This window comes from Pelodiscus sinensis, chromosome 1 (genome assembly GCF_052426305.1).
Source record: "Pelodiscus sinensis isolate ZL-2025 chromosome 1, ASM5242630v1, whole genome shotgun sequence".
In the NCBI taxonomy this organism is placed as follows: Eukaryota; Metazoa; Chordata; order Testudines; family Trionychidae; genus Pelodiscus; species Pelodiscus sinensis.
This window is the reverse complement of record NC_143052.1, coordinates 296,822,766-296,846,876: the sequence shown is the minus strand read 5'-3', so window position 1 is coordinate 296,846,876 and position 24,111 is coordinate 296,822,766. Positions and strand designations below refer to the sequence as shown.

Below are 24,111 nucleotides of genomic sequence, written 5' to 3'. Positions count from 1 at the left end.
TCACCTCTCTACCCTGCTGAGGGAACAGCAGCATGCTGTCTGGAAGCTTTCCCAGCTGCAAGGGGGCATGAAGTCAGGCAAACATCCTCCCTCATGCCCAGATCCCCTCATCTCAATCCCCTTCACTCATTCCCCGCACTCCCAGGGTGCTCCTGCACCCTCACCCCTGACCAGACACCTACCTCCACCCTGCTTCTGCATCCACCATTGCTCCTGCGCCCTCCATCTGGCCAGACATCCTACTCCCAGGCTGCTTCTGCACCCTACCTCCCATGCAGAGTTTGCAACCTCTCCCCCTTCTGCATCCTACCTCCCTCCCAGATCCTGCACCTCATCCCTAGCCCACTAGCTGGCAGCCCTGTCCTGCACACTGAACCTCTCATTTTTGTTCTCCTGCTCAGAGCCTAAGGGGATCCATAAAATCCATTAACTCGAGAACCTCAGAAAAGTAAATCTGGCCTATGTAAAGCCCTGAATCTCAGTCCTCCCTGTCCCTGCCCCTTGCCCTATGTGGCTGGAGTGCCAGGGGAGCGAGGGGTCTCAGTTGAGGGCCACACCAGTGAGGGATGGAGGTTTTTGGAGGAGGTATTTTGCTTCTCACTTGTGTGGTCTCCAACTGATTTTTCTGTGGGTCAGTGGACCCCGATCCAAAAACAGTCCTCCACCCCTGCCATAAATAAATAAAACATTGAAACCTTTTGTGTTGGACACAAATTAATATTTTACTTTGATAAACTAACATGAGAAAGTTAAAATGCTTAGTCTGTTTAATAATTTATATTAAACTGTTCTCCCTAGCTGCAGCACTAGCAAAATGGCTGAGGTGTAATTATGTAATTAACGGTGAGTTTCCATTAGCAATTGTTGGTTCACAGACAGGTTTACAGTAAGCCAGGTGTTCGATAGGCCAAAAAGTTTGAGAACCACTGAAATAGAGGCTCCTCCAGTTTTTCCCCCAGAGAGACTGCCCCGGGCTCTCTGCTACTCCACAAGAGCCCACAGAAAGGTGGGGTCTGTTACCCTGGTAGTGAAATCACTGTATCACTCCAATGTAGATGATGGATAGACTCTTTGTGAGTCTTCTTCATCCAAATAGTTGATGATTTAAACAGAATGTTAAGATGCCATGTGAAAACACTTGGAGCATCCACAGAGAGGCAGAATGTATTGTCTCTCTACAGAGAGGGTTGTCTTGACTTGTGTGTCTGGGTAAACAAGCCCTTTGTGAGCTCAGTGAAGAGATGAGATGTTTTGACTTCCATTTTCAAGGGATTTGTTCTTCTGTCTTTGGGCTGTACCTTGCCTAGACCTGAATGGAGTTAGCTGTGACAATGCATTTCTGAGTTATTCTGACACACAACGTGAAACCTCTGCTAAAGACCCCGGTTGTGTCTACATTGGCACCCTTTTCCGGAAAAGGGATGCTAATGAGACCAGTCGGAATTGCAAATGCCGCGGGGGATTTAAATATCCCCTGCGGCATTTGCATGAACATGGCTGCCGCTTTTTTCCGGCTCGGGGTTTTGCCAGAGAAAAGCGCCAGTCTAGACGGGATCTTGTGGAAAATAAACCCTTTTCCGGAAGATCACTTGAAAGTAGGAATAAGGGATCTTCCGGAAAAGGGTTTATTTTCCGCAAGATCCCATCTAGACTGGCGCTTTTCTCTGGCAAAACCCCGAGCCGGAAAAAAGCGGCAGCCATGTTCATGCAAATGCCACGGGGGATATTTAAATCCCCTGTGGCATTTGCAATTCCGACTGGTCTCATTAGCAACCCTTTTCCAGAAAAGGGTGCCAATGTAGACACAGCCCCCATGTCCAGTGAGAGAAAGTGCTGTCAGAAGTCATCAATTCACAGTCTCTCCAATTTTCTTCAAAGATCATCTCTAGGAGGCAGTGGGGCTTGGACTGATTGGTCCCTTATATTTTTGATGGGTGACTAACTGTTAACTGGATCTTTTTGGGTAATGTCAACAGATTGGTCAGGGATGCAAACAGTGTTCCTTCTAAGATGCGCGCCTGCACGGGTACGTACCAAGAATTTGAAGCCCACCCACCTCCTCAGCAGGGTGGGCTTCTCCAGGGCAGGGCTGTGTGTGGGTGTCCGCTTCTTGCAAGGAGCATCAGGGCAGCCACAATGCGGCCCTAGCTTCAGCTCTTCCCCAGGCTGGAGCTGCAGGCCACGTGGGGAGTGGCAGCTGTTCTGGTGGCCCTGACCAGAGTCAGAACTGCATGGCAAGTGGCAGCTGTTCTGGTGGCCCTGGCTGTGTCCAAAGCGGCATAGCAGGTGACAGCTGCTCCAGCGGCCGGAGCTGCCATGGCTGCAGTGGGAAGCTGGTTCTGGCCACCTGCAGGTGCTGCCGCTGGATGTGACCTGGGAGTGGGACATGGCAGCAGCCAATGAGTTTGTGCTGCGCAACCTGCCAAAGACAGGTGAGAGCAGCCAGTGCCCAGAGCCCTGCTGCCCACAGTGCTGCCCACTCCAGATGGGGCTGGCAGCTTCTGGCCTTGCCCCTACCTGCCGACTACCACAGACACTCCCCAGAGACAGCAGCCACTAGCTCATCCTTTGCCCCGGGCCAGGGAGATCGGGACATGGGGCTGGACTGACAGCAAATGGCCCAACACTCAGTGCTGGGAGATACACGGGAGCCTGGTAGCAAAAATAAACCATCATCAACAGATGAGCTAAGCTCCTTGGGTGCAATAACCCCACTGCTTCTTGTCTCTCCTCTGTGTCCTGTCTAGTTCCAGGTTTGCTTTGAAACTTAATCCCTAAAATCTGTTGAGCTGATCCTCAGATGTTAATGGAAACAACATTTAACCACATCCCCTGTTCCCTGCCTACTTCTCTTGCTAGTTCATCCCCTTTCATAACCCTGCTGTGCTGAGCCATGAATCAGAGCTGAAGACACTCTGTGCTGGCTGAGGGGAAGAATAGAGCTGCCTAAAAATTGATTGTACTGGGGACAAACATTCCTGAAATCTGGGGACAAACATTCCTGAAATATTTCTCCTAGGCTGTGTCTAGACTAGCATGATTTTGCGCAAATACTTTTAACTGAAAAGTTTTTCCGTTAAAAGTATTTTCGCAAGAGAGCGTCTATACTGGCATGTGCCTTTGCGCAAAAGATTTGCTTTTGAGCAAAAGCATCAGTGCCAGTGTAGGGGCTCTCTTGCGCAAGAAAGCTCCGATGGCCATTTTAGCCATCGGGCTTTCTTGTGCAAGAAATTAACTTGGCTGTCTACATTGGCCCTCTTGCACAAGAATACTTGCGCAGGAGGGCTTATCCCTGAGCAGGAGCGTCGGAATATTTGCACAAGAACCACTAATTTTGTACATTACAAAGTCAGCGTTCTTGCGCAAATACTCGCGGCCAGTGTAGACAGGAGGCAAGATTTTGCACAAAATCTTGCCAGTCTAGATGCACCCCTAAGGTTTGATGGCTTGGAGTTTGCATAACCAGGGCTTGACAAATCCACTTATCTACTCACCTGTGGCAAGTAGATTTCATCCGGTCGCCCCATTCACTGGCGGTTCGCGCATGCACAGTGCAGGTCTCGCACTTGCGCAGTGCAGGGCTGGTGAGTGGTTTTTGCCACGATCGTCGAGTCCTGTGCATAACCATTTACTACTGGTGTTATGTAGCAGCACAGATCTTTAAGAAAAATAGTTTATTGTTCAAACTTTGCAGGTGTGCGTGTGGGGAGGAGCGGGGGTGGAGTGATGTCTTTTTACCTTATCTGTTACTGATGGCATGATACAATACATTGGCACTTAGCCATAATAATAAGGATGCTTGGATGAAAGTTGTGACTTAACATCTCTTTTTATTCTTTGTGACTGGGAAAGGGCTGCTTTGGTATTCTTTCTTCCATAACATTTAAATTATATACATCCGAACAAGCGCCTATGACCTCAATATTGGTGCACAAGACAAAACTCACTCTGCTCATGGATGGAAAATCTCAGAGTGAACACTGGATGCAACCTCATGCCCTGGGTAGCCCCATTTGCCTAAGCTTCTCACAGCCAGAAGCTGGGCCTGAACAACGGGATGTTGATCACTCAATAACTGACCTTTTTTGTTCACTCCCTCTGAAGCATCTGGCACAGGCCACTGTCAGAAGACAGAAGATGGGGTTAGGCGGACTATTGGTCTGAACCTATTACCATTGTTATGTTTACATGAAAGTAAACTGTGTAGAGCCAAGTACTGTGCATAATAGGTCAACTGTTTTTCAAACTTCTTTGCACTGCATATTTTTCTGATCTTTAGTCTAAATCAAGTCTATCAAACTGTAAAAAATTATATTATATGTAAGGAAGGCTTTACTCTGAAGGTAAGCTCCTTTTCTGGTTTGGCCACAACACAAATCCCTGAAGAACATTTTTTTTAATACATAATAATTTAACTCATGTGTCCTGACAGATGTTTCTCATTATTTCCATCTTCTAATGGCGCCATTAAAATGAGTCAATTTTAGAGACATTTCCTGTCAAAAGGAGAAGAGGACACACCAGGGCTGATTTGGCAATAATTAAATGTATGTTAGTAGCCAACAGTGCTGACAGACATTTGTTAGTGTAGAGGCCTGTTTATTGGCCTGAGATTGTCCTTGCTGATATGTGGGCAGGAAACAGAGACACTGAATGTTGTTTCTGCCTAGGCAGATGGGTTTGTTGTTCAATAACATTTTGGGCGTATCTGTTGTTATACCATTATGGGAGTACAATGCAGAGGTGCACATTGCCTCAGCTCCTACCTCAAGCCAAGGTCAAGCAAACAGACAAGAGGTCTTGGGATGCAGGGGTGGTATAAGACACTAAGAAGCCAAAGAAATATCTGTCCTTGACCACTGCACAACCTCAGTCCTTACCCCTCCCATGGGATACAAAAGAGGATGAATGATGATCTTAGACTCATGACCCTCCAAAACAGAACTCAACCATAAGTTGTAAGGGGTGGGACTAGGGGTGTTCACTGTAGGTATATAGGGGCCTGCTAAGGAGGAGGAGGAATATGTGGGGATAGAGGAATGAGGAACAGGGACACAGGCAAGACTTTGCAGTGTCAGAGCTGGGAAGGGGAACACACGGTAAATGCTCTGCAGCTAGACACCAAACATTGGGAAAAGAGAGATCCACCAGTATGTGAAGTGAGGGGTTAGAAGTTCTATTGGTGCATAAAACTGTAGTTGGGAGAGGAGAAGGAGAAAGCTATCAGTGTACAGTATATAGATATGCTCAACTGGTGTTAAGGGCTTTGGAATATGTTTGCTTTGAATTAAACCCCAATAAACATCCCATTGCCTGTACTTTGGACTTCTGGTCTTCTGCTTTCTATCTAAGTGACAAGAACCAAGGAAGAGGGTGAGGGAAAGCCCTCTAACATTTTTGTCAATTTGAATTGCCAAAATATTGGTTTGTAGAGATTAGTAAATATGGGGGCAAAGTGAAACGCTAAAAATATTTGGGATTTATACCACTGTATATCTGAAAAACCAATTGGTAGATACTTGCATGTACCAAATACAGGCAGTCCCCGGGTTACGTACAAGATAGGGACTGTAGGTTTGTTCTTAAGTTGAATTTGTATGTAAGTCGGAACTGGTACATATTGTAGGGGAAACTCTAGCCAAACATTTCTCCAGAGCTCAGTTTTATTCTCCCACACCTCACTTCCCTCGGCCCTTTATTCTCAAGCTGAAGTGTCTGCTGAGAAAAGCCGCTCCGCGTCTCCCTGGTCTGCTGGAGGGGGCACTAGCTTCGCGTCTCCCTGGTCTGCTGGAGGGGGCACTAGCTTCGCGTCTCCCTGGTCTGCTGGAGGGGGCGCTAGCTTCGCGTCTCCCTGGTCTGCTGGGGGGAAGCAGCTAGTGCGGGGTTGCCTCACCCCGTTTGTAAGTAGGGATCTGATGTAAGTCGGATCCATGTAACCCGGGGACTGCCTGTAGTTACGTTTTCGGAGGAGCAATGCAAAAAAACAAAGAACATGAAAACACGATTATGAGAAGTCAGAGAAAAAATATAATTTTACACCATGCCCATTAAGGTACAGATTGATCTGGATTAAGCCTAAACAAGTTTACTCTCATTCTCATTCCAGTTTTAGACAGGCACCGGAAAAGCAAAACACTACTCCACCTATGGTTTCATTTAACTGTAATTAAAATAGCAAGATTTTTTTAACTAGAGCAGGCACTCTATTATTTTCACAATGATAAGATATCGAAAAGGGATATAAGCCCTCCTACTTCAGGGTATAAACCAATTCAATAAAGAGAGTTAAGAGAAACTTCCACTATGGTCAGGTTATTCCATAGATACCCACTTCAGACTTCTTGTACCTTCCAGTCTAGAGCACATGCTACTGACTACTTTTGGGACAGGATACTGGGCTAGATACTGATCTGATCTCATATGGAAGTTCCTAAGGCAAGTAGAATTCCAGTAAAACCTATTTGCCCTCTTTTGCACAAGAGAATATGCAAATGAGGCAAAGTGGTGAATATCGCCATGCCTCATTTGCATACTTAATGAGCTATCATTTTTACACAGGGGGTTTTGCGCAAAAAGGAGCCGTCTACAGAGCTCCTTTTTGCTCAAAAACCCCTTCTTGTGCAAGAGCTGTTCTGCCTGAAAATAAGCGGGAGAATGGCTCTTGCACAAGAGGGGGTTTTTGCGCAAAAACCCCTTGTGCAAAAATGGCATCTCATTAAATATGCAAATGGGGCACAGCAATATTTGCCACTTTGCCTCATTTGCATATTTTCTTGTGCAAAAGAAGGCAGTGTAGATGTAGCCCCCTTGTCTCAAGCTCTCTGCCCTGACTCCTGCACCCACTCCACACACCTAAAGCACATTTTTAGCTACTGCAACTGAGGCAGAGCACAGGATCAGTCTCGATATTTTCTCAGAAACTGCATTTCTCATTCTCATTCACTTCAACCTTTGAGTGTTTTTTCACGGACTTTTAAATGGCATTTACATAGATACTTCACTGGCTCTCAAACAATATATATTTATTTTAAAGGCTTCATTCACACCAGGAAATATTCTGGAGTATGACATTAATGAATGGTACTTAGCATAGACAAATTCACAAAACTGTATAATTATTCTAGGTGCATTTACTGACTCAACAGAATCTCTATGGACTCCATTTAATCCCCTTCGTATCTAAGAATACAATTGTTCTGTCTCAGGATTCATCCTGGGACAGAGCTGAAGTATTTGCAATGCCACCTTTCTGTGCAGAGCTGATCCATGGAAAGACAGTTTTAAATTACTAGAAAGAAGGCATGAAGGCTTTGAGGTTTTTGTTTTGTGTTTCCCAAAAGACTGCCCTACCCTATTTTTACACCAGAGAGAATGTATGGGAAAGGATGCTGTCTTTCTGTTTCAAGAAAAAGTAAATGTGGTTTTGGATTGCATGAACAGAGATATAGCAGTAGGTGATGGCACTACTATACTCAGCACCAGTTAGGTCTCATGTGTTAATGTGTGTGTTAGCTTTTCCTTGCTCCAGGACAGTTACATGAAAATCTTATTGTTTCGCTTGGGAAAATTAAGGTGGGATACAGTTCCAGTGTTTGCAAGAGTACGCAAGGATCATCCCCCCCCCATTCCCAGGCTGTTTACCTTGATTATGTTGAAAGACTCTGTGGACAACTAAATACCTACTATGTTTACATCATAGATAACAAAAAAGTTAAACCTGAGAGGGAAAGCATATTTTTCTTCAAAATATGTTTAATTCTGGCTAGATATGTCTACACTTACTATGGATCTATGCTGTGGCAATCAATCCACTGTAGGTCAAATTAGCGGGTCAAGTGAAGACCCGCTGTAGCTAAGTCGACTACGGATCACTCTCCCACCAACTCCATCAGAACAACAAGCATACGGTATATTGACGGGAGAAACACCCAGCATGATGTGGACACTGCAATAAGTCAACCTAAGCTACACCGATTCCAGCTACGTTATTCATGTAACTGGAATTGCGTAACGTAGGTTGACTTAACCCTTTAGAGTATACTTGCCCAGAGTTAAATATGTGCTAAGAAAAACTACACACATCTTACGAACAGTTGGGGGGAAAAAGATGTCTTTGTCAAAGACTTACCATTTTCAATTAAAGGTTAAGGCTGTTCATTAGAAATCTCCCTGGAAGGGTTCAGAGAAGTGAAGAATTTATATTTTATCAAGTTTTTTTTTAAAATACAATCCCACACCTTTTTGTCTGACCTTTCAGGCATTCAAATTAAAAATCAATAAAAGGCATAAGATCCATGGTTTATAAAGTTTCCAAGTCAGATTTGCATCTCAGAGAAGAAAATGCATATAACGTCAATAGCTGCACAGTGGCAGCATTGACGTTACAGTATTGCACTACACAAATAAATTAACTAACAGCAAACAGTTTACTATTCTGTTTCAAGGACAGTGTATTTGCTTTCAAAATCTTTTGTCCATGGTCCAAGCATCTGCAGAGCTCAGCTTGTGGGCTACATAAAGAATGCAGTATCATGTAATGTATATCCTTTGCAGTACTGTATAGCATATATACTGCAGTAACCAAGGTATCATGTTAACATTTGACACAAGACACACGTTGACAACACGCTACCTGAACTTTAAGTCTAAGTCACAAGCTTGGTTTGCAGCAGAGGTTAGATAATTTTAATCAGTTTATTTTTCCAATAGAACCACCATCCTACAGCAACTCAGAAAGAAACAATCCAAAATAGTTTCTGACTGAAGAGTATCTCCTACTCTGGAACAGTTAGAACTTTAACAATATTCTCAGTTTAAGGAATAAATCACTTAATAGTTAAAGTGTCAATGGAACTGTTTATATTCTATTTTTCCATTAACAGTTTAGATGTCTAGAGGACTACTCACATTATTTTCAAGGACTGTTAACGAAACAATCATATTTAATATAATCCATAACTGTTACGAAAGCTCTAGGATAGATTAACACAGAAGACAAATGTCTACTTTTCTTTCTGGCATTTATTACGCTTATTTTTGTTACATTTCACTCAGCTTGGGTACATAAGAACATAAAAATGGCCGTACTGGGTCAGACCAAAGGTCCATCTAGCCCAGTAGCCTATCTGCCAACAGTGGTCAGAGCCAAGTGCCCCGGAGGGGGTGGACCAAAGACAATGACCAAGCGATTTGTCTCATGCCATCCATCTCCAGCCTCTGACAAACAGAGGCCAGGGACATCATTCCTACCCCCTGGCTAATATCCTTTTATGGACCTAACCTCCATGAATTTATCTAGCTTCTCTTTAAACTCTGTTATAGTTCTAGCCTTCACAGCCTCCTCTGGCAAGGAGTTCCACAGGTTGACTATGCGCTGTGTGAAGAACAACTTTCGCTTATTAGTTTTAAACCTGCTACCCATTAATTTCATTTGGTGTCCTCTAGTCCTTATATTATGGGAACAAGTAAATAACTTTTCTTTATTCACCCTCTCCATACCACTCATGATTTTATATACCTCTATCATATCCCCCCTCAGTATCCCCTTTTCTAAACTGAAAAGTCTCGGTCAGTTTAGCCTCTCCTATGGTACCTGTTCTAAACCCTAATCATTTTAGTTGCCCTTTTCTGAACCCTTTCCAAGGCCAAAATATCTTGAGGTGAGGAGACCACATCTGTACACAGTACTCAAGATGTGGGTGTACCATAGTTTTATACAGGGGCAGTAAGATATTCTGTGTCTTCTTTTCTATCCCTTTCTTAATAATTCCTAAGGGTATGTCTACACTACCCTCCTAGTTCGAACTAGGAGGGTAATGTAGGCATACCGCACTTGCTAATGAAGCCCGGGATTTGAATTTCCCGGGCTTCATTAGCATAAGCGGGGAGCCGCCATTTTTAAATCCCCGCTGCTTCGAACCCCGTGTAGCGCAGCTACACGGGGCTCGAACTAGGTAGTTCGGACTAAGGTGCCTATTCCGAACTACCGGTACACCTCGTTTCACGAGGAGTAACGGTAGTTCGGAATAGGCACCTAGTCCGAACTACCTAGTTCGAGCCCCGTGTAGCCACGCTACACGGGGTTCGAAGCAGCGGGGATTTAAAAATGGCGGCTCCCCGCTTATGCTAATGAAGCCCGGGAAATTCAAATCCCGGGCTTCATTAGCAAGTGCGGTATGCCTACATTACCCCGCTAGTTCGAACTAGCGGGGTAGTGTAGACATACCCTGACATTCTATTTGCCTTTTTGACTGCCGAAGCACACTGTGTGGACGTTTTCAGAGAACTATCCATGATAACTCCAAGATCTCTTTTCTGATTTGTCGTAGCCAAATTAGCCCCCATCATACTGTACGTATAGTTGGGGTTATTTTTTCCAAAGCACATTACTTTACACTTATCCACATTAAACTTCATTTGCTATTGTGTTGCCCAATCACTTAGTTTTGAGAGAACTTTTTGAAGTTCTTCAGTCTGCTTCTGCCTTGACTATCTTGAACAGTTTAGTATCATCCGCAAACTTTACTACCTCACTGCTTGCCCCTTTCTCTAGATCATTTATGAACAAATTGAATAGGATTGGTCCTAGGACTGACCCTTGGGGGACACCACTAATTACCCCACTCCATTCTGAAAATTTACCATTTATTCCTACCCTTTGTTTCCTGTCTTTTAACCAGTTCTCAATCCAAGAAAGGACCTTCCCTCTTATCCCATGACAATGTAATTTACACAAGAGCCTTTGGTGAGGGACTTTGTCAAAGGCTTTCTGAAAATCTACATGTCCTATATCTACTGGATCCCCCTTGTCCGCATGTTTGTTAACCCCTTTAAAGAACTCTAAGGCTGTGTCTAGACTGGCAAGTTTTTCCGCAAAATCATCTGCTTTTGCAGAAAAACTTGCCAGCTGTCTACACTTTGCCAGCTGTCTACACTGGCCGCTTGAATTTCCGGAAAAGCATTGACGATCTCATGTAAAATCATCAGTGCTTTTCCGGAAAAACTATGCTGCTCTTGTTTGGGCAAAAGTCTTTTTCCGAAAAACTTTTGCACAAAAGGGCCAGTATAGACAGCATAGTACTGTTTTCTGCAAAAAAGCCCCGATGGCGAAAAAGGCGATCAGGGCTTTTTTTGCAGAAAACCACGTCTAGATTGACCATGGACGCTTTTCTGCAAAAAGTGCTTTTGCGGAAAAGCATTCTGCCAATCTAGACGTGCTTTTCCGAAAATGCTTTTAACGGAAAACTTTTCCGTTAAAAGCATTTTCGGAAATTCATGCCAGTGTAGACATAACCTAATAGATTAATAAGACATGATTTCCCTTTACAGAAGCTACGTTGACTTTTGCCCAACAAATTATGTTCTTCTACGTGCCTAACAATTTTATTCTTAACTATTGTTTCGACTAATTTGCCCGGTACCGATGTTAGACTTACCGGTTTGTAATTGCCAGGATCAGCTCTAGAGCCCTTTTTAAATATTGGTGTCACGTTAGCTATCTTCCAGTCAGTAGGTACGGAAGCCGATTTAAAGGATAGATTACAAACCACAGTTAGCAGTTCTGCAATTTTCCATTTGAGTTCTTTTAGAACCCTTGGGTGAATGCCATCCGCTCCTAGTGATTTATTAACAAAATTAGTATTGGTCACTTACTTTTTTATATGTTCTTGGGCAAGTTAGGAGGGGCTGCTGGCATAGGGCATCTATCACAAGCAATGACCTGTTCAGGCTAAAACGGGGAAGTGAGCTAAAATTTTGATTTTAAAAGACAGAAAAAATATTTTTTGTTCAAAGACCTTTGAGACTTTTTTTTTTTTGCTTCATATACATGCAAAAATGGGCACAAACACATTTTTCCCTCTTAATTTGCCTATAGTGTTAAATATCATTAACTCTTATAAAGATAATTGTATGGTGTTAAACTTCCATCTTGCAAGTGGATAAACACAGATGGCTCTGCACAGAGCCCATCTGACTTCAAGTCTTCTTATAGCTATAATTGAAGCATCATCTCATTAAAGTTCTGCTTTGATCCATTTTGATCCAAAGTACATACTGTAGTTTATTATCAAAAGGTATATAATTTTCTGACTAGATGCCTCTATGAAGCAAAACTAGGTCTCCTTGACATTTGGTTCCAAACTTGCTTTAATCCTGCTTAATAACTTCAAAGATAACCTGAAAACCATTGTTTGAACAAATGGTGTCACTGTAGGATTATATAGTAATTGTCCAGAATAGCAAGTGATTGCTTTTCCCTTGCTATTTGAGACATACAGTGTATAAATTACTTATTACACACACTGCTAGTAAAAGTGATCTGGCTATAGCAAGGCCTTTGCCTTTTTAACAAGTAAAGAATCCTCTCACTACCTCCACTTTCTTTCCTTCCTCCTGGAGCTGTCACCCCTCATTCCCCAGCACACATCCCCACTGCTTTCCCTACAATACTCCCAACCCTCATACACCCATCCCACTTTTCCCATCACATACCTACTCGAGAGGTCAGTGGTTAACAGTGATAGAAATGTAGCCGTGTTAGTCTGGGGTAGTTGAAGCAAAATGCAGGACAATGTAGCACTTTAAAGACTAACAAGCTGGTTTATTAGATGATGAGCTTTCGTGGGCCAGACCCACTTCCTCAGATCAAATAGTGGAAGAAAGTAGTCACAACCATATATACCAAAGGATACAATTAAAAAAAATGAACAAATATGAAAAGGACAAATCACATTGCAGAACAGGAGGGGGATGCGGGGGAAGGAAGGAAGGTAAGTGTCTGTGAATTGATGCAAAATGCAGGACAATGTAGCACTTTAAAGACTAACAAGATGGTTTATTAGATGATGAGCGTTCGTGGGCCAGACCCACTTCCTCAGATCACTTCCTTTGATCTGAGGAAGTGGGTCTGGCCCACGAAAGCTCATCATCTAATAAACCATCTTGTTAGTCTTTAAAGTGCTACATTGTCCTGCATTTTGCTTCAACTACCCCAGACTAACACGGCTACATTTCTATCACTATGTGAATTGATGATATTAGAGGTGGGGAGAGTGGGATGTTTGTGAGTTAATGGTAAGCATCCCCCTTCCCAAGCGATGCTTACGGGTTACCCATTGCTCCTGGCCCGGCCAGGGCAGCCCTCTGCCCACAGGATCCGGGTTAACTGATTAACTGGGCTTTCACACGCTAATGCCTCCCCCTGCCTCCCCCCCAGTGCTTGCCCTCTCCCAGCACGTCTCAGCCATCCCCCGACAGCTCCATGCGCCCAGCAACTCACTGCTCAGTCCAATGCCCCGCCTGGCGCCTGACAACCTCTGCGCCCCACTAGAGCCCCATCCCTCGCCTGCCCCAGCCCCGCCGCTCTCCCGCACGCCGCGCCCAGCCCTCCCCGCGTGGCGGACCCCGGCTAGTTCCGCTTCCCTGGCAGGGGCGGGGCGGCGCCTCTAGCTATATAGCGCCGGTGCCGGGCCATGCGGCGCTGCTGAGTGGCTGGGCCTGGCGAGCGCCGGCTCCTCCTGCGCGCACGTGCCTGGCCGGGGGCCCCTGTGACGATCCCCCAGCCCGGGCTGCCGCTCCGCGCCCGCTCAGGCGGCGCCCGCCCTACCGGGGCCGCAGCCATCAGCCGAGGGGAGCTGCGCCTGCCGGGAGAGCGGTGAGAGAAGCCAGGGGTCGCCCTGCAGCCTTTTTACAAGCTGCCCCCTCTCCTCGGGGGGGAGCGAGGGGCACGTGGCTTAGCCCCCCGCGGTTACTGCGACGCTCGGTCCTAGAAGCTGTTTCCAGGCCGGAGCATCCTGGGCAGCCGCTGGTGCCAGGGACGTTGGTTTTCACTTGACACGGATCAGACCGTTGGGGTTGGCCCGGCCGATCACTTACTGGCCAATTTGGGCGTCTTCTTGCCCACAAAACAACGTGCTTCTCCAAGCGCACAGCGGCCTGCCGTCCGCAAATAGTGCTACGTGGTCCTGTGTTCTGCTTCAGTGCCTGGTCTGTAACTGTTCTGTTAGTCTTTAAAGTGCTCCATAGTCCTGTATTTGGTGTCAGCTACACCAGACTAACAGGGCTACATCTCTATCACTGGTCTGTAACTGACAAGCATATTGGAAATTGGGGCTGTTTCACGTGAGGGTATAGGTCTGGGGACCCAATAGGAGAGCCTCTCCTCTTACAATTGTGCTTCCGAAGTCAATAGTGGTGATTACAAAAGCCCAGTCTGCTTTCAGTGCGAATTCTGTGACGCTTGCTTGGAATGAGCTGTGTACTGGCTAGAATATTCATGGAAGACCAAGATGTGTGCGTGACCAGTAGAAGCTTGTTGGAAAGCTTGGATTTTTTTTAGTGATAGAAATGTAGCCGTGTTAGTCTGGTGTAGCTGAAACAAAATACAGGATTATGTAGCACTTTAAAGACTAACAAGATGGTTTATTAGATGAGCTCATCATCTAATAAACCATCTTGTTAGTCTTTAAAGTGCTACATAGTCCTGTATTTGGATTTTTTTTGACAGTTTTTGTAGTATGAATCCACTTGTACCTACACTTGACCATTTACCTGGAACTGTCTTTCTCCCTAGAAAACTAAATGTAACTGCTGGCTTTTTCTGAATGTTCATCTATTTAAAAAAATTAGATCCAGCTATGTTGCTCAGGAGTGTGAAAGTAATATGCCCCGACCATGTTTCCTATAAGATATGTGGATGGGCGTTTCTGCGGCTGCACAGGAGAGGTTTAGATGATGCCCTACTGATGAGCAAGAGTACCCTCAATTAGACTTTTTTTTTTTTTTTAAAACTGGTGGTGGACATTCACACATGCCTCAGTACGCATAAACATTTATTCTATGCATGAACAGAAAAGATTGTTCCCGGGGGGGCAATGTTCCCTCTAATGTCGTTAGGTCACTTTAAGTTCCTATGTGGACAGTGACCTAGCTACTGTCTCTTAAGGTGTTAGAATAACAACTCTGTCAAAAGAACCCATCCTGTTGCTGTAACACCTCTACCCTGAGGTGCTACATGGCACTGCTGTAGCTGAGCCAGGGTAGCGTTTTAAATGCAGACATTTCCATGAGGCCAGACACCATGAAGGTAGTTGCCTTGTTCTATTTTATTTATATAATGTACATGCAGATTTTTTTTTAAACTGTCACAGTCTTTGCAAGCTTTCCTGCACTAACTTCTACCTATATTGAAATAGTAAGACAGACTCAGGCTTTTCTGCTCTTAAAGCTTGTATTCCAGCAATGAAAAAAACAAGTTCATTTTTATTGGGGTGAAAGGTAAGAGTCATAGCCAAGAAATGGCAGCCTTTATGGCCCTTGCATTCAAAGTCTACTTTAGTCATTGGCGTGTTGAGTCCTTGAGCAAGTCAGAACTCGTACTCTGTCTATCTGGTCTCTGAAGTTTGGTATTAGTACTTATTTTGCAGGAGTCTTGTGACTTAATCTGTATTTGAAAAGTCCATTGAGGGTCTTGGATAGAAGACTCCTAGGCTGTGTCTAGACTGGCAAGTTTTTCCGCAAAAGCAAAAAACTTGCCAGCTGTCTACACTGGCCGCTTGAATTTCTGCAAGAACACTGACGATCTCATGTAAGAAATCAGTGCTTCTTGTGGAAATACTATGCTGCTCCCGTTTGGGCAAGAGTCCTTTTGCGCAAAAAGGCCAGTGTAGACAGCTCAGATTTGTTTTGCACAAAAAAGCCCCGATTGCGAAAATGGCGATCGGGGCTTTTTTGTGCAAAAGCACGTCTAGATTGGCACAGATGCTTTTTTGCAAAAAGTGCTTTTGTGGAAAAGCGTCTGTGCCAATCTAGACTCTCTTTTCCGCAAATGCTTTTGACAAAACTTTTCCGTTAAAAGCATTTGCGGAAAATCATGCCAGTCTAGACGTAGCCCTAAATTTCTTTGGATTTGCACTATGAATGAGTGATTGCTATTTTTAAACAATTTCTTGTTTTTTATTGAAGGGCACCAATCACTTACCAATTTTTCTGAATTTGCAGGAATAAGTAAGATTATAATAAGGGCCCAGACTCCAGAAAAAATAAAAAGAGGAGTAAAGAAAAATATTTAAGGGTCTGTTCAAGAGCGTCTGGCAGTCCAGATTTGGACTATCGACTAAATGATGGCTGAGGTTTAATTAGGTATTCTTAAATCTAGCATTACTCTTGTTGGTCAGCATACTTATAACTCTTCTCTTCAAAAAACTTTTCCTTGTTTTGCCCTTGTGTTCCCAGTTTGATAAATCTAATCAATAGGCTGGAATGAAAATGGACATGTAATCAGTTTTTTGGTTGATATGACTTCTTACACATTTAGTGCAGCATAGCGATAACACATCCAAGTTCCACACTAGTGAAACTCATTACTTCTCTTCATAGTGATTCTCTTCATTCAGACACTTCTAGATCAAAGACTAAACTACAAAGTCCTGTGTAGATAATTATTCTGAGATTAGTCCTTACTAAGTGTACAATCTCAGAACCTTTTTATCTTGAAATAATAGTAGCTAATTACATATGCTGTTGGGGATTTCTTCTGTTCCATAATATTCAGCCTAGTACTAGCCAGATCTTTCTAAAATTGAATCACATTCATAAGTGTAAATAACTAATTGACACAATACTTGTCAGCTGTCAGATAGATAAAGGGATGTAGGAATAGACCTTTCAGAATGTTCTTTATAAATCCATGGATATCACAGCACTATAGACAGGATGTAGAACAACTGTTCTTATAACTTTTTTTTTCTGTGAATTTATACTCTCTGCATGTTGAGTTGCTTTCCACTCGCTCCTTTATCAACTATCTCCAAAAATATGGATGAAATATTTGTAATTACATGTTAGGAATGTTTAAATTCTTCTGTAGATCTCCTTTCATTCAAAAAAATGAGGAAGGGAATACTTTGCCAGGACAACTCTTAACTCTGCTTATTTTTCATTTTTAAAAAGTACTATGCTGAACATATGGCTAGCAGTATCATTAACCAATAGATGTAGATATCTGAATTTCTAACTAGTCTAAGTCTTTAATACAGTATTTTCTAAGTTGGTTCATTTGCCCAGAATTAATCCTTCCCCCTTATGAAACAGGCTTTACACTGATCTGCAGATTTGTTTTAGTGAGTAGTTTTAGTTGAAAATGTTGCCTTTGTGGGGTATTTATTGTGCCAGCCACTTAAAACACATAGGCTGTGTCTACACTGCACCCCTTTTCCGGAAAAGGGATGCAGATTAGACACTTCGGAATTGCAAATCCGCGGGGGATTTAAATATCCCCCGCAGCATTTGCATTTACATGGCTGCCGCTTTTTTCCTGCTTGGGGATAAGCGGGAGAAAAGCGCCAGTCTAGACGCATTCTCCGGAAAATAAGTCCTTTTCCGGAGGATTTCTTATTCCTACTTGAAAGAAATCCTCCGGAAAAGGGCTTATTTTCCGGAGAATGCGTCTAGACTGGCGCTTTTCTCCGGCTTATCCCCAAGCCGGAAAAAAGCGGCAGCCATGTAAATGCAAATGCCGCGGGGGATATTTAAATCCCCCGCGGATTTGCAATTCCGACTCGTCTCATTAGCATCCCTTTTCTGGAAAGGGATGCCAATGTAGACATAGCCATAATGTACTTGGCTGCATCCTATAAATTAAATCTGGGGCTTCCTTTAAAAATTTGTATTGGAAAAAAAAGACAACTATTTTAATGTCTTTTTTCCTTTTCTACTTAGGTATACATATCGTAACATATTATCTGTTTATTGGAGACTTCTTATTCCACAGTAACCAATAAGCAAGTGAACCATGAGGACAAATCCTGCCATTCAAGCTGCCATCGACCTCACAGCAGGTGCAGCAGGTAATAATGGAGAACTCTATTTTCAGAGTCTCTAAGAATCTGATACAAACAAGTTTGTGCTTTTAAAGGAATAGTCTCTCAAGTGTAAACGGTCATCTGATTGCTAACGATAGAGGTTTGTCAGCTTGTAATTCCTATTACTACTTGAATCTGTAGAAAGAGGCACATCTTCCACATTTGGAAAAAAAGTTGAGATGAAGGGACTGATCTAGCCCACTGTTGCAAACATCTGATAGGTTAATATCACTCCACTGAAATCAATACCAACAAGTAAATATGTAACCTCTTTCAGACTAATAATTTTCTAAAGTAGGGTTGAGTACATCAAATGTGTATTTTCATGCTCACATGAGTGTCAAATGTCAGTCACAAAGTTTTGCAATGAAGGCAAACACCATGTGCAAGCAAAGTGATTGAGATAAAGCTTCAGTCCTAGAAACTCTAACTGAAAAGGGCAGAAAGCTATCTTAAAGGGTTATCTCTTTAATCAACATTCAGAAAGTCTCTTTGGACCGTGAGGAAAGAATGGTATTCTGAATTATGTAACATAAGGTTCACTTAAGTTGTTCCTCTACTTAGCCACAAATTCTCAATTTTTATAACCCATAAAATATGGTAAAGGATGAAACATTAGGAGAAAAATTTGTTGTGAGTCACAAAGAGGATAGAAAATGCATAACTCTGTACTGCTTCTAAACACTGCTGGTGCTCTAAATATTCAACACAGCCATCTAATCACATCTCTTCCATATTGAAGTCTAGCTAATTCAGTGAATGTCTACACAGCAAAGAACCCACAGCTAGCTTGTGCCAGCAAACTTGGGCACATGGGGATCAAGCTGTAGGGCTCTTTCATGGCTGTGTGGGTATTTGCATTCAGGCTAGACAATAGGCTATAGGAGCCTGAGAGGTGGGAAGGTCCCAGAAAGATGGTGGCACATAGGGGAACAGGTACAGCTACCATTATCCAGGGATATGCTCCTTTAAAATCATTCAGGGTTTCTACGAAGCTACTCCCCCTTGACTCTGTCCAGGTATATTTGTTTTGTTGACTTGTGGCTATTTAGAATATAACACATTTGAAAGCCTCCACACAAAGGCCATCTTGGCTGCTGGAAAGGAGAGTGACCCTTCTGTTTGTTTCCCATTACCTCATCGCCACCTCAGAGCAGCCTATTTCTGTTGGTCTACCCTTTCACCTTGCTTCTGTGGCCTGATATGATTCACAAGCATCTGTTGCTGTCCCAGAGTAGTACAGTGAAATTACTGTTTTTTTTTTTTTTTTTTTTTTTTTTTCCCGCTTCTATTGATAACTCACATTATGTAGCAACAGCAAAAACTCACATTTCTGGTCAGCGTCATAGGCACTGGAGAAGTCTGTCTTTAGACTTGGGATAATAAATTGCTGAATGTAGGGTCCTATTAGCTGTCATGAGGGCTAGCAAACCTTTCTTTCATTTAAAGGGACGTGTCAAACGTGATTGCATTTCTCTCCCTCCTTTTTCCCCCCTCCAGCCCCAAGGCTGTAACAAGGGCGCAACATAATCAGGGGCACAAAGATGCAATAATTAAAAATAATCTGCAAAAGTAAAGAGCACAATGCATGCTTACCTCAGGAGAAGGGGAGGCAAATACAGGCAGTCCCCGAGTTACGCGGATCCGACTTACGTTGGATCCGCAGTTACGAACGGGGCCCTCCCTCTCCCTGGTCTCCAGCAGACCAGGGAGAGGAAGCAAAGCAGCGGAACACGCGGGCAGCGAACAGGGCTGTCCGCTGCCCGCGTGCTCCACGGCTTTGCTCTGCTTTGCTCCCCGTCCCTCTGGTCTGCAGCTGGCTGTCTGGGCTGTCAGCTGGCCGCGTGCTCCGCGGCTTTGCTCTGCTTTGCCCCCCGTCCCCCTGGTCTGCAGACCAGAGGGACGGGGAGCAAAGCAGAGCAAAGCAGAGCAAAGCCGCGGAGCACGCAGTCAGCTGACCATCTGGGCTGTCAGCTGACCGCGTGCTCTGCGGCTTTGCTCTGCTTTGCTCCCCGTCCCCCTGGTCTGCAGACCAGGGGGACGGGGGGGCAAAGCAGAGCAAAGCCGCGGAGCACGCAGGCAGCGGAAAGCTCAGACGCGTCTGGGCTGTCCACTGCCCGTGTGTTCCGCCGCTTTTCTCCCCGTCCCCTTGGTCTGCAGACCGGGGGGGGGGGGGGGGGTGGGAGAGCAAAGCAGAGCAAAGCCACGGACCCCGAGGGCAGCAGGACAGCCATGGCGCGTCTGGGCTGTCCCGCTGCCCCCGTGCTCCGCGGCTTTGCTCCGGACACCTGTGGTACAGCAGCTGGGGCGCTGCCGGTTGGTCCCATAGCGCCGCTCTGGGCGCTACTGGACCAACCCGGCAGCACCCCAGCTGCTCTGCCCCAGGCGTCCTGATTCAGCCACTGCTGGTCAGTTTCAGCAGTGGCTGAATCAGGACGCCTGGGGCAGAGCAGCTTGGGTGCTGCTGGGTTGGTCCAGAAGCGCCGAGGAGCGGCGGCGCAACTGGACCAACCCAGCAGCACCCCAGCTGCTCTGCCCCAGGCGTCCCCAAGTCAGCCGCTGCTGAAACTGACCAGTGGCTGACTACTGGAAGCCCCTGCCCTGGGCTTCCTGGAATCAGCCGCTGATGAGTTTCAGTAGCAGCTGACTTGGGGATGCCTGGGGTTCTTAAGTTGAATCTGTATGTAAGTCAGAACTGGCGTCCAGATTCAGCCGCTGTTGAAACTGATCAGTTTCAGCAGCGGCTGAATCTGGACGCCAGTTCCGACTTACATACAGGTTCAACTTAAGAACAGTCCCTATCTTGTACGTAACCCGGGGACTGCCTGTAATTAATATTTTCCTCCAGGAGCAAAAATGTCTAGTTACAGCGTTGTCCAACCCCACTGCATATAACAGTCAGGGAAATCTGCGTATTTCCTGTTGGTAAACAGAAGAGCATGTTTATTCCTCTTTAGGTTGCAACTCAAGTATTAACTTCAAACAGGATGAAGACGTGCAAGCTTTTAAATTTCTCAATATTTGAATACAGCCACTCTCTGAGTTACAGACTAGTTGCAGACCAACACTTGGTCTGTAACTCGAACTGTTCGTAATTCGGACCCATTTCGTTACACGCGACTGCACTGTTCGTAAGCGTGGGTCATGTTCGTAACTCGGGGACCGCCTTTACGACCGCTTCATGGGAGCTTTGGTCGTAAGTGCGAACGGTCATAACTCGACCGTTCACAACTCGGAGAGTGGCTGTATTTAAAACCCTTCATAAATTGTTCTAGCTTTGCTTACTCTATCCGCTTTAATCCTCCTTTGTTTTAATAGGCTGCTGCTGCTGTTCCTTTCCTTCCTCATCTTCTGGTATCTCCTTTATTTCCCCTCTTTTTGCAAGCTCATTATCTATACCTAGCTCTTGGATCCTACTGCTGTGCTGCAATTGAATCTCTGCCCTTCTACATAAGCTGACTTCAGTGTTTACAAGGCTAATAAACCAATTAACAGAAGATATTGCAGTGATCCAAATAGCCAGTCCCTTGTCAAGTGTTTTTGCAATGCTTGTTTTCCCTCTGGAGATTCTTTGGTCAAATCAACTCCTTTTCTTCTGGGATAAATAAAATCTAAAGTACGTTTTCCTTCAGTGAGTCACAGTGCTGTGTAGAAGGTCTTCTTCTCTTACACCAGGATTCAAACTATACTTGGCATCTCTAAGACATTCCTGTTGATAAGCAGGGTTTTCCTAGTTGCCATTACCTCAACTCACAGTTCCCCTGTTCCAGATTCCCATTGCCATGTTCTGTTTTCACTTCTCTCCAAGGATACCGTCTCCTTGGCCTCTTCCAGCAGTCATCAGCCAAGCTAATTCCAGACAGTATTCCTGGCTCCTCTGCGATGTGCCACCACCAGTTTCTCTCTAGATTAGTGGCTGCTCTCTTTTCCAGCCTCACCTCTCTTCAACAGAACCCATTATAGGCACCTGACCCAGCTGTCTCAGAAGGAAGCCACATCTGCCCCAGCCAGTGTTCTTCCTTCAATGTCCTGTAGTGTAGACCGTGCCTAAAGCCAAGTTAAGCTACTTTGACTTCAGCTATGTAATTAACATAACTGAAGTTGCACATCTTTATTCGACTTTAGCCCTCAGAGTAGACGTACCCTAAGTGTTCTAAATCATGCTTTGACCTTTTCATTTGGTTCTTTGTAACTTTAAAAAAAAAAGCCAGTACCATCATTGATATCACAAATATTGAGATGGGCCTAATTATGTTAGCTGTGAACTTTTCAGATTCTATTTATTGCATATTTGTTTTCCCACAAAACAGGCTTGCTTCACTGTTGCATATTCACTCCTATGACCAGCCAGGGGCTGTTGTGTTGACACTCTGTTTCCTCAGGTGGGACTGCATGTGTGCTAACCGGCCAGCCTTTTGACACAGCTAAGGTGAAGATGCAGACGTTTCCCAGCCTGTATAGAGGACTCATAGAGTGTATTGTGAAGACCTATAAACAAGTTGGATTGCGAGGATTCTATAAAGGGACCACCCCAGCACTTGTAGCCAACATAGCAGAAAACTCAGTCCTGTTCATGTGCTATGGGTTTTGCCAGCAGATTGTGAGGGCACTTGTTGGATTAGACAAGAAAGCAAAACTGAGGTTGGTAACAAATTGTGATCTCCAGAATATTGTACAACTAGCTGTCGAGCAAATACTGATGCAGTGTTTTTTAAAATGAAATGCAATCTCTTTACCATTATGCCATTCTCGTCACTGCACCAGTGCTAACAAGGAGTATAGCCATGGGTGGGCTGAGGCCCACCTGCTTAGTATCCTGGCACATCTGCCAGCCTTGGCTCTGCTTCAGGCCCTGCATTTTCCCTGTGCCCCAAAAGGGACTCTGAGCCCTTTTTTTTTTTTTTAAGCTGCCTACAATTGGTTGGGACCTGTGGGTATGGCCATGTTGACTCTGAGGCTAATCCTCCACTGGAAGGAGGGTGGTTGAGTTATTGGGTGGCCTGGTGGCAGTGGAAGAGATTCTCAAAAGAGGTAGGCCTGCTGCCTCAGAGGCAGACCCAGTATGGTGCTGGGAGCTGAGTGCACTGGAGAGCTTCATCTTCTTCTGGAGCTGTTTGCCTCTGGGGGTGGGGGGGAGCCCTGGCCAGAGCATCCATCATCTCCAGCAAGCCTGAGTGGAAGGGAGGTGGCCCCCTCAATCCTTCCTGACCATCCAAAGTCGGGGCCCACTCAGATGTCCCATCCTGGCCATGCAACAGGTGCTAACTTTGTTACACAAGACTGTCTCACCAGTTATGGTATATTTTATAAGAACAGATTGCTGGTTGGTATAGGGTAGTGCCCATTACCCAAAAAAGACTGTGTAATATGCATTGGTTCTTCAGACAGTATGATATATGAGGGTTAGGGGGAGAATTCTGTATGTTTTCTTAAAAAAAAAAAAATCTCCAGGTGTAATACTTGTGCAAAAAGAGAGGGGCTGAAACTACTGGAGTATTGCATGTTATAACTCCTGCATCATCTTCATCCATGCATGGACCACAATGATGGCCAGTGTGGTTTGTGAGGTGGCTTAATACTGTCTCAACTATCCTTCCCTCCAGAGCAATAACGATGCTGAATAGCACTCACTTATTCATTACTAGCAGACTTACTCAGTGTTGGCTGGGTCCTTCAGGGCAAGGGACTGGGTGGTGTGGGGGGTGCAGGACTCGGGGCAAGGCTTTGGGGATGGGGGGAGGGGAGTGCAGGATGCTAGGGGCTCTGTGTGCGTGAGGGTTGGGGAATGAGAAGGGGCTCAGGGCAGGGGGCCCCATCTGGCACAGGCCTCTTCCTCCTCCCCCCACCAGCACTGTGGTCGAGGGGAGAAGGGTGTAGGGTAGAGGGACTGCTTGGTGTGCTGGCAGCTGGACACTCCCTTGGTGGTACAGCTGCCTCCAGTGGACACTCCACAGAACAGCTCTTCGCTGTGGGGTCACTGCCCCCAGTGACCACCATTCTTCTATCATGTCCCTCTGAAGGACAGGAAAATTGTCCTTTTTCCTGGGTCTTTTCGTTGTTTTGACACAACCAAACCCTGACCTTGCTTTAAGTTAGGAGGAGCAGAAGCTGCATATCAAACTTGGTGGCCTTAGCTCTTACTCCTGAGGTGGAGTTCTTGAACAAACGGACTCATAGACAGAGGCACTCTAAAATATATTGAGAATTCAGTGTTCTGGCTTCACTGATAAACCATTTTTAAAAAGGGATG

General features: G+C 44.9%; 1 protein-coding gene across 4 annotated transcripts in view; it reads left to right on the top strand.

Annotated features, from left to right (window-relative positions):
- The window catches only part of SLC25A15 (solute carrier family 25 member 15), a 50,216-nt gene that overhangs the window by 2,847 nt on the left and 23,258 nt on the right, over positions 1–24,111 (top strand). Inside the window, exons 1-4 of one of the 4 annotated variants that reach the window (XM_075919114.2) lie at positions 13,466–13,654; positions 16,000–16,140; positions 17,719–17,846; positions 22,244–22,502. In XM_075919114.2, coding sequence (XP_075775229.1) covers positions 17,792–17,846; positions 22,244–22,502 — 314 coding nt within the window. In that variant the 5' untranslated portion in view covers positions 13,466–13,654; positions 16,000–16,140; positions 17,719–17,791. Of the gene's footprint in view, positions 1–13,465; positions 13,655–13,676; positions 13,987–15,999; positions 16,141–17,718; positions 17,847–22,243; positions 22,503–24,111 lie in introns of those variants that run through there. The other 3 variants (XM_006124914.4, XM_006124915.5, XM_006124918.5) reach the window with 3 other exon arrangements.